This window comes from Podarcis cretensis, assembly GCF_951804945.1.
Source record: "Podarcis cretensis genome assembly, chromosome: 7".
Classification (NCBI taxonomy): Eukaryota; Metazoa; Chordata; class Lepidosauria; order Squamata; family Lacertidae; genus Podarcis; species Podarcis cretensis.
The window spans coordinates 90,536,675-90,547,149 of NC_137176.1; the positions used below are offsets into that span (position 1 = coordinate 90,536,675).

At 47.7% G+C, this 10,475-nt stretch overlaps 1 protein-coding gene across 1 annotated transcript; it reads right to left on the bottom strand.

Annotated features, from left to right (window-relative positions):
* Positions 1-314: 314 nt before the first annotated feature.
* Positions 315-8,882, bottom strand: LOC307220545 (ly6/PLAUR domain-containing protein 2-like). The gene is made up of 3 exons (XM_079984566.1): positions 8,589-8,882; positions 4,394-4,513; positions 315-1,757 (listed from the first exon to the last, which is right to left on the bottom strand). Exons 1-3 carry the CDS (start codon positions 8,638-8,640, stop codon positions 1,546-1,548), a joined length of 384 nt encoding a protein of 127 aa, XP_079840692.1. The 5' UTR covers positions 8,641-8,882; the 3' UTR covers positions 315-1,545.
* Between the last annotated feature and the right edge of the window lie 1,593 nt (positions 8,883-10,475).

The following is a 10,475-nucleotide window of genomic DNA, read 5'->3' on the forward strand; positions in this document are numbered from 1 at the left end:
GAACCCATGACAAGGAAGGCGATTCTGACTAAACATACGGAAAAGCTTTCTGACAGTAAGAGCTGTTTGACAGCAGAACAGTCTCCCTTGGGAGGCTGTGGACTCTCCTTGGAGGTTTCTAAACAGACGGCCATGTGTGCTGGATGCTCTAGCTGAGATTCTGAATTGCCGGGGTTGGACTAGATGGCCCTCATGGGTCCCTCTATTACAATTCTATTAAATTCTCTACAATTCTATCCAGTCCACTTTTACATATATAAAAAAAGATTTTGTGGTTAGGAAACTGATGAAATCACGCACGAAACAGTGTGGGATAATTTCCTGATCAATGGGAATTTATTATTATTTATTCGGTTTACATCCTGCCCTACCTCCCGAAGAAGACATATAATCTATCTACACAAGTAAATCAGGATGGATTGCTCATTGTCATATAAACTGCCTGCAAACAGATCGTGGTAGGCGTTCAACAAAAACGGGGGCATCGTGTAATTTCAGCATAAGCGTCGTGCAACAAGTTAGGATAAATGATCGATAAAGAGGAGAGGGTTTCTGGAAGGGTACTTCATGCATAAAAAGAGAATCATGCAAAGCCCGTCCCCAATGTCTCTACATGCAACGGATCCATTTCAGACAGCCTCACATTGAGAAGGAAGATTTTAAGGGAATTTTAAGATGAGTTCTGGTGGCTGCTCTCAGAATCCTGGCTGGCTATTGGGAGCCGTGATCAGGTGCGCATAAAGACACATATTTAAGACTAAGTGTTCAGCCACATTTCCGCTTGACCTGCATTTTTATTGCATTCTGTAGCTATTCCTTTCCCCAGGTCCGGGAGATTTTCTTGTTGCTCTGCAGCTGGGCCTTGCAAAACTCCGACCTTACCCCCTTCCGAACTGGATCTTATCGGATGCACAGGAAATCCAAAGAAGGGTTTTGCTACTAAAGGAGCTTCAGCACAGCGGGCAAGATAGGGTTTTCGCAAGGCAGAGTCGTGGAACAATGAGAAAAGCTCTCGGACCCGGGAGGAATTAACTAGAAAACAATATGATAAAAATACAAGTCATGTGAAAGTCTCTCTGCCTTTCCCTGGGGAAAACTGCTCTTTAGTCCTCAATCGGAGACAACAGCCATTTGGGTTTTCCATGAATTGCTGTTTGTTCTGATTTAGAGCTAAAGAGCAGGTTTTCCCTGGGAAAGGAGTAGGGCAAGGGGAAAACTGCTTGGAACTGTGTTTTCTAAACATGGGATGAGCCACAAAAGGCAGAATCAGAGACGATGAGCTGAGCAAAGGGCTGACTGGCACCCCCAAAATACTTAAGCATCAGGTCTCTGATTCTCTTTTCAGCCAGAAGAAGCAGGCAGGCCGGCACTTTTCACAGCGCAAAGCATTTTCGCCCCCTGTTTTCTTCGCCTGATGAGAAGAGGAGTCTGCAATTGCAGGAGGAGAGAGAGACTGAGATAGCGAAGCCAAGCTGGGGCTTGATCAAGGAGTTGTTGTCGTTTGCACACCCACAACCCCAAGATCTTCTGCCTTTGCCTTCTGAATCACGGTCCAGGCTGGAGGAGGATGAAGAAGGAAGCAGCTGAGGTCCCCAGCGTGATGTAGCTGATCTGCACGCTGGCTGCCCCATCGTGGTTGCAGAGATCCGTGTTGCAGCAGGTCACCGGGCGAGTCAAGCCAATCCCATCCACGTCGGACGGAATGCACCTCGAAGAACAAGACCGCGTGACGGTTGAATCGCCCTGGAATGGGTACACTGCAAATACAAGTGGCAAGACAGATCAGTCCCTGTCGTCCACCCCTCTCTGAAATCCACCACGGTGCAGCAGGTACACAGTCCTCTATGCCTCCCCTGTGCAGTTGTCAATTTTTGCACAACTGGGAAGTAGAGGCTGTAGATACCCTGCCAATAGGGTAAGGGAACAAGGGGGTTCAGAATCTCCAAATCATGCATTGCAGGGGATCGGGGCCCTTCCAACTCTGCAGTGCTAGGATTCTCTGTGGTTGGGGAAACACCTGGAGATCTAACCCAACTGTGATGGCCTGGGAATCCGATTCAGAGGCTGAACCGGAGGAATCCCAGCCTGCACAGGAGTCCCCGCCTCCAGGGCCGGCTGAACTGGGGCAGGGCCTTGATTCTGAAGCGCCTGCACCTGTGCCGGATCCTCAGGAGCAGGAACCAGGTGAATCCACTCTGGCTCCAGAGGTGGTTGAGGACTCAGTGCCTGCAGGTGAGTCTCCCCCTGGGTCCAGTAACCCTTCAGCCTCTCTTGAGCTGCAGAGGCTCAGGGCAGAGAGGCGAAGGGAACTGGTTTCTCCCAGGAGCAGTTCTCGCCTTAAGGCCAGGAGAGGCGGGTCTCCTGGGGGCCGGGACCGCCCTTGGCCTCAGAGAAGATAAAGGCCAGTCAGCCCGGTCCCAGGTTGCGGGAGCAACGTCGTTGATGAGCTGTTTCGGCCAGCATCCAGTCCTGTTCCCCCCGAGTTCCTGTCCTTGCCCGGCTTCCCTCTGTGGACCCCGCTTTGTCCGAGGGGGACTGTCTGCCGACCCTCAACTCAGGTCCTGGACCTCGCCCCACGGTAACCTCCCCCCCCCCACCGTGGACCAGCACACCAACTCTTGCAGAGATAAGAAAGCACCTCTTCAGAGGAGGTGGTTTGGAGGCTAGGTGGGTATGTTGGGAATTTGAAGACTGTATGAGAAGCCCACCTGAGCACAGCAGCAACGCAGACCCCCACCCTCACTCCTCACAGCTGGTAATACTGGCTCCAACAGTCAAGGTAGGCCTTTGTGGCTAGTAGCTACTGATGATTCTAGGTCCACCATGTCCTTCCCTGTCGATAGCCTTATATTTAGACCATTTATATAAGAAGAAAACTGCTGGATCTGGCCAAGATCCGCCTCCCCCAGTCCAGCACAGCTGAATGTTGGAGGATTCAGGGCAGATAAGAGAAGATCCTTCTGCACACAGCACAAACTATGGAACTCATTTCCACAGGAGGCAGTGATGATCACCAAGCTAGATGGCTTTGAAAAAGGATTCGGCAAATTCATGGAGGTTAAGGTAAACGTACCCCTGGATGGTTAAGTCCAGTAAAAGGCGACTATGGGGTTGTGGTGCTCATCTCGCTTTCAGGCCAAGGGAGCCGGCGTTTGTCCACAGACAGCTTTCCGGGTCATGTGGCCAGCAGGGCTAATCTGCTTCTGGCGCAACAGAACACCGTGACAGAAACCAGAGCGCACGGAAAGACTGTTTACCTTCCTGCCACAGCGGTACCTATTTATCTACTTGCACTAGTGTGCTTTCGAACTGCTAGGGGCAGAGCAACGGGAGCTCACTCCGTCGTGGGGATTCAAACCGCCAACCTTCCGATCAGCAAGCCCAAGAGGCTCAGTGGTTTAGACCACAGCACCAACCGCGTCATGGAGGAGAGGGCTGTTGATGACTACTAACCATGATGCCAATGTCCTGTCTCCGCAGCTGGAGGCAGCAAGGCTTCTGAATACCACTTGCTGGGAACTGCAGGAGGGTAGCTTACTCATGTGTGGCTTAGGGCCCTCATATTTACGGGACCGCCTCTCCTGGTCTGCCCCGCAGAGGACCTTAAGGTCCATGAATAATCATAGTTTAGAGGTCCCGGGCCCTAAAGGAAGTCAGACTATCCTCCACCAGGGCCAGGGCCTTCTCAGTGATGGCTCCAACCTGGTGGAATGCTCTGTCCCATGAGACCAGGGCCCTGCAGGATTTAACCTCCTTCCACAGGGCCTGTAAGACAGAGCTATTCCGCCTGGCTTTCAACTTGAACTTAGCCTGATCTTTTATTCCCCTGTTCTTCCCTCCCCCTCCCCTTTTTATGAAGATTACCCGCTCTGGGATCCCACAGCTAATTCTCCCCTGGTCTCCTTACTGGCCCAAATAGGACTAATTTAGCCAGCTAGTCCTGGTGATCATCTGATGTTTATTGGATGGATTCCCCCCCCCCCAAATTGATTTTTGAATTATGAATTTATTGTTATTCATGTTTTATACTGTTTTTTGTTGCATCAGTTAAGTGTTTTAAATTTGTTGCTAGCCACCCTTGAGCCCGGTTTTCTGAACCGGGAAGGGCAGGGTATAAATAAAAATTTAGTTATATTTTGTTATGTGTTCGAATCCTGATTGCAGGTTTCTCACGTCCATTTGCTCGGCCCCTGTGAGAACAAGGATGCTGGATTGGGTGAGCCATTGCCCTGGTCCATCAGACTCTTCTTATGTTTCTAGCCAAATGCCAACATTAGAACTCCACAAACAGGACTTGAGTTCAACCACGCTCTCCCGCTTGGGGATCCCAGCCCAGGTGTTCAGAGGCAGGCTCTCTCGGAAAGTGGAAGGAGAATGCAGCCAAGTGTCTCACCTTCTTCACGCGAGTACATGGTAGTCTTGCACATGGTCTCATTCTGCAAGCAGTTGTCCACCTTCATGCATTTTACAGCCGTTATAGGCTCCGGGCAAGAATAACACCGCAAAGCCTGGGCTGTAGGTGAAAGGGTGACAGAAAAATCTTTACTAACACGAGTTCCCCGCAGGTCTACTTTCTTGCTCAACGCTCAAACCTGTTTCCAGTTTTGAAAAGCTGAGAGCCAGCTTAGAGGTCCCTTTAATTGTGCAGTTTTCTTCTATTTAAAGATAAGCATTTGGGAAGGGGGTGCATGAGGACCAAGGTAAGACAAGGTAAAGGACCCCTGAACGGTTAAGACCAGTCAAAGGCAACTATGGGGTTGCGGCGCTCATCTCGCTTTCAGGCCGAGGGAGCCGGCGTTTGTCCACAGACAGCTTTCCGGGTCATGTGGCCAGCAGGACTAAACCACTTCTGGTGCAATGGGAGACCGTGACGGAAACCAGAGCACACAGAAACGCCATTTACCTTCCTGCCACAGTGTTACCTATTTATCTACTTGCACTGGCATGCTTTCAAACTGCTAGGTTGGCAGGAACTGAGACAGAGCAACGGGAGCTCACCCCGTCACAGGGATTCGAACCGCCGACCTTCTGATCGGCAAGCCCAAGAGGCTTGGTGGTTTAGACCATAGGACCACAGAGCATGAGGAGAAGATATTTAGCTCTTCCCTCTCCAGCCATGTTTCCAAGGAAGACTCCCACGCCCACTTCTACCTGTGCTGTGTTTAGCCTTAGGAGAGGGAATTCCCAATGGAGCAGAGGTGAATGCCCATTTCAGGATATTAGGCAAAGAAGACGTGGCAGTCAATGTATGACGTCACCCTTTCCAAAAGGCAAAATGAAAGACAAGAAGAAACACTGGGTTTTGGGGTGTTACCAAAAAGAAAAAAACCCCTCCAAAGCTTACAAATTTATGTGCATTTTCAGCACTTCAGCTCCTAACGTCATAGGAACGTACGAACCTGCCTTACACAGAGTCAGGTTAGTGATGACGCATCTAGTTCTGTATTGTCAACAGGCCAGGAAAGGGTGTGGCTCTCTACCAGATTTGTGGGACTACAACTCCCATCATCCCTTGCTGGCCAGGCCTGATGGGAGCGTTCGCTACATAGCTGTCAACTGTCCCTTATTTGGCGGGACAGTCCCTTATCCCAGGGCCGTGTCCCGCTGCTGTCCCTTATTGATGATGTCCCTTAAATTTCCCAGGTTTCAAAGGAAGCAGCTCCTCTCCCTCACTGCCTGCCGGCCAGGGAGAAGGGAGGCTCCAACTGTGTTGCTTGGCTGCGTTGCTCACCAATAAGGAGTCTAAGAACGACTGGGGGGTGGAGCTTGCGTTGCCTGGGGACTCGCCTTTGCTCAGCGCTTCCCAGCGGAGAGGTGACGGTGGTTTCCCTTGCTGCATCCCCTTTGCCGGGTTGCTGCGCTGTGGGAACCACCGCTTGAGGCTCCGTTTGGCTGCTGCCTGGGCTTTCTGCCCTTGGGTCGGAGGGGCTCAGAAGTTGAACATACCTGTGCCTGGAAAATCCCTTATTTTGGCTGCTGATCCCTTATTTTCGAGGCTACTGGTCCCTTATTTTCAAATCTGTAAGTTGACAGCTATGGTTCGCTAATGAAATGCACATTTTATGCACACCTGTTACTTAAGATACTCTTTGTGTGCATGCTTTTCGAGCACTGTACATGCACTGCAAAATCCAGAGAAATGCATAACTTGACTGCAAGTTGCATTCTTGTCCACAAGCACATTTCATAGAATCATAGAATCATAGAGTTGGAAGAGACCACAAGGGCCATCGAGTCCAACCCGCTGCCAAGCAGGAAACACCATCAGAGCACTTCTGACTTGTGGTTGTCAAGCCTCTGCTTAAAGACCTCCAAAGAAGGAGACTCCACCACACTCCTTGGCAGCAAATTCCACTGTCGAACAGCTCTTACTGTCAGGAAGTTCTTCCTAATGTTTAGGTAGAATCTTTTTTCTTGTAGTTTGGAACCATTGCTCAATTTCTTGTAGTTTGGAACCATTTCGGAGCATTGGATTGGACCAAATGAATCCCTCCCTTGTTCTGAACACCAAGACCCCGTGAGGTGGACACAGATGAAACTTAGCTTAACTGGGGCTGGGTATGGTTTAGATATTGTCAAAAACAAACTTTTTTTAGCATTCCATCGCATCTAAAGATAATGCGGAGAGATCAGGTGTTTCTTGGCCGCCTTAGTGAGGATTTCCAGCTGGCCAACTCTGTCCACAGCACCTGTGCAACCCAATGGTTCCTTGTAGATTTACATAACAGCTGACACCCAGCAGAAAATCTGTGTGCCAAGCTCTGAATCAGATCGTTAGAGCTGCTTAGTTTGTGGTTTGTGTGGACAGGATTTTATTACTCTGCTGGTTTTTATTGTTCCGTAAGCTGCCTTGCACACTGGATGAACCGGAGGCTCCTAAGAACGTCAAAGGAAAAGGCTACCCAAATCTCACACAAAATGCAGCATAAAACAACTTAACTCAGTGCTAAGCGGGAGTGGGAACTTGCATTTCAGTTCACATTTACAGACCCTCCTATTGCCCCTATTTTCCAGGGACAGTCCCGGATTCACAGAGTTTCTGATTTGAGGCAAAAATTAAAAATAAAAAGAAAGGGCTGTAGCTGAGTGGTAATGAGAGCATCTTCCTCAAATGCAGAAGGGTCCCACGTTCAAAATCACCAATAGTCTGCTCTGCCTACTAAAACAATCTCAGCAGCGTAGATGCAATCTCCGTTCAGAGCAGCAGCAGAGAGATATTGTCTTGCCTCTATGAAACCACTAAGGAATCTGCAGGGCCAGATCAAGACATTTTGCAGATATAAGGACTTGCTCGAAAATAAAACCCCAAGGTGGTTATCACCAATGGAAGCGAAGGCTCAGAAAAAGCTCAATATGGAGGCCAAATGGCTGAAATATTGGGAAATTCTGGAACAAGAGGGAGATAGATTAAAACTACAGAGTTTTGAAAAACTAAAAAATAGAGTGCGAGATTGGCTGCATTATTATCAAATAATGGAGGCATATAATCTGGACAAAAAAAATGGCTTCCAGGTGGAAAAATCAAAATTGGAAATAGAACTGTTAGATCCCAAAAGTAAGAACTTGTCAAGAATGTATAACTTGCTGTTGAAATGGAACACTCAGGATGAAATGGTGAAATCAGCTATGATTAAATGGGCACAAGATGTTGGACATAATATTATGATGGCTGACTGGGAACAGTTATGGACCACAGGTATGAAATTTACGGCATGTAACACCTTAAGAAAGAATATAATGAAAATGATATACAGGTGGTACATGACACCAGTCAAGCAGATCAAGACATTTTGCTGCCAGAGGTGAACCAGAAAAGGCTTTCCTCCTCTTAGCCGAGGGTTCCCATATTCCAAAAAGTGAATATCCAGACGCAAAAGTTGTTGTTGTTGTTGTTGCCCAAAGTTGTTGAGCTTTTTTTGTTTTTTTGCAAACTCTCAATCAAAAGCCATTGAAGTTTTTGACCTATTTTTAAGAAAATTCACCAAAATCTACACTTCTGACATTCCCCTAACCCAGAAATAATACCTCGGGTTAAGAACTTTGCTTCAGGATGAGAACAGAAATCGTGCAGCGGTGGCGCAGGGGCAGCAGCAGGAGGCCCCATTAGCTAAAGTGGTGCTTCAGGTTAAGAACAGTTTCAGGTTAAGAACAGACCTCCAGAACAAATTAAGTACTTAACCCGAGGTACCACTGTATAGGATCGGTCTGCACACCCTATTTAACTTAATGGGACTCTAAACCACTAAACAACAAAGTTCCAAGGGAATGCAGCCTGACTCTTCTTCCAAGGAGAGCCCACTGCCTTGTGAGGGAGTCCGTTCCGCAACTCTTACCCTCAGAAAACTCTTCCTGGCGTTTAATCTGAGTCTCCTTTCCTACAATTCGAAGCCATGGGTTCAGGTTCTGCCCTCCAGAGCAGTAGAAAACAAGCTTTCTCCATCTTCCATGGGACAGCCCTTCAGATATTTGAAGATGGCTCTCCTAACACCTCTCAGTCTCCTCTTCTCCAGGGCTAAACATCCCTCAATTTAACTCTCATCCAACTGAAACATCAAAAAATGGATCTGCGTAAATAAAAGGGGCCTTACCAAACTCAGCACACCAAAGAGTAGCCAGCAGTGCAGTAAGAAACACCTTCATGCTGCTTCTTGAGCAATGCCTCACGATCTCAGCATTCCAGTTTTGCCGGTCGACAGCCCGGACAAAGGCAGAATTTTGATTCTCTGCCTTTTACTCTCTCGGCAATGGTGGGTTGTTGTTTTTTCCCCAACCTATCGTGTCCCTCCTCTCTGAAACAATATTGTGCCCAAAAAAACCAAGTTCCCTTTCAGTCTGGAGAGGATTAAGCTACCTGAAACCAAAAGCAAACACACCTGCCTGGTTTATTCTGCCCCACATCTGCTAGGAATCTGCTACCTAACCCCCCAGGGGTCTCTCTGAATTCCTGCTCCGCCTTGGGGAATTGGTTTCTTTGCCTTTCGGTGAGCCACACAGACATTTGTTTTAAGCTTAGATCATCCCCCCCACACACACACCCAATTTGCCTTATTAATTTTAAGAAGAAAATAAGAGAATTTGGGGATATAATATACAACGAACTCAAAAAGATGTTTAAAATCTCTTTTGTAAAAAACTGGAGCATCACAGCTGCCAATTGCGGAGAAAGAAGATATTGTTATAGATTGGGGGTAAAGGTAAAGGTAAAGATACCCCTGCCCATACGGGCCAGTCTTGACAGACTCAGGGGTTGTGCGCCCATCTCACTCAAGAGGCCAGGGGCCAGCGCTGTCCGGAGACACTTCCGGGTCACGTGGCCAGCGTGACATCGCTGCTCTGGCGAGCCAGAGCCGCACACGGAAACGCCGTTTACCTTCCCGCTGGTAAGCGGTCCCTATTTATCTACTTGCACCCGGAGGTGCTTTCGAACTGCTAGGTTGGCAGGCGCTGGGACCGAGCAGCGGGAGCGCACCCCGCCGCAGGGATTCGAACCGCCGACCTTTCGATCGGCAAGTCCTAGGCGCTGAGCCTTTAACCCACAGTGCCACCTGCGTCCCTATAGATTGGGGGACTTCCCCCCAAACCCTAGAAATTAATAAATGGTAGGATTTTGACTAGCTGGGATATGGATGAATGTACAAGCTGCAGAACGGTGCCAAACCAGGAATCCCTGGGCTGGCTTCTGCAAACCAGCTAATCTGTTTTGTTTTGTTTTTTAAAATCATTTTTATTGATTTTCCAATAAAAACAGCCAATCAACATATCTGAATCATAATCCAATTAAAAATAATAAACTATTTTTTTTTAAAAAAAATGACCAATTATAGTCCAAATTGTAATTATTAATTTTTCCGGGCTCCCCATTGTCTGGACCTTTGAAGCATATCTCCAAGTCTTCATTCCGGCCTCTTCTCATTGTTTTCATATTATCCGCCTTCTGATCTTAACGCTTTAAAGTTCTCTATCCCTGGCTCTACGATTCTTAGTCATGTCAGAAATCATATATCCTTTCATCCATCGAATACAGCTTTATTTGTGTATATATATTTTTTCAACTATCCATTTGCTTTCCCTGACTCCATTCCAATCTTCCAATCCGAGCTGTTGTCCAAGCTTTTCGTTTGAGATTTAATAACATAGTAGCTTCCACACTGTTAAGTTATTACTGTAAATTGTTATGCAATGTAAATGAGCTGTATTCCACAGATATAAGTCATTTGGTGATCGATCAGTCTCTCAGAGACCACACAATCCCCTCCTCCAGGCTCTAGAGGGGGGGCTGCTAAACATCCATTCAGCCTTCTCTCTCGCTCATAATGAAAAACTTCTGCAAACAGCTGCACTATATATTATCCCAAATTGTTATCTCAAGACATTACAAAATCAGCCAGCAAATATTTCCTGCTTCTCTCGAAAAGGGAGGAATTCTCATTTTTCCGTGCTGCGTCATATTAACAAGCGCCATCTTTGTTTCTTCT

What these genes read in the sequence shown, in the direction of transcription:
- LOC307220545 (XM_079984566.1), bottom strand. Translation starts at nt 8,640, where the DNA reads ATGAAGGTGTTTCTTACTGCACTGCTGGCTACTCTTTGGTGTGCTGAG. An exon ending in TCTTTGGTGTGCTGAGTTTG is followed by an intron (nt 4,514 to 8,588) that starts GTAAGGCCCCTT and finishes TTTCACCTACAG; the next exon opens with CCCAGGCTTTGCGGTGTTAT. An exon ending in CATGTACTCGCGTGAAGAAG is followed by an intron (nt 1,758 to 4,393) that starts GTGAGACACTTG and finishes TTGTATTTGCAG; the next exon opens with TGTACCCATTCCAGGGCGAT.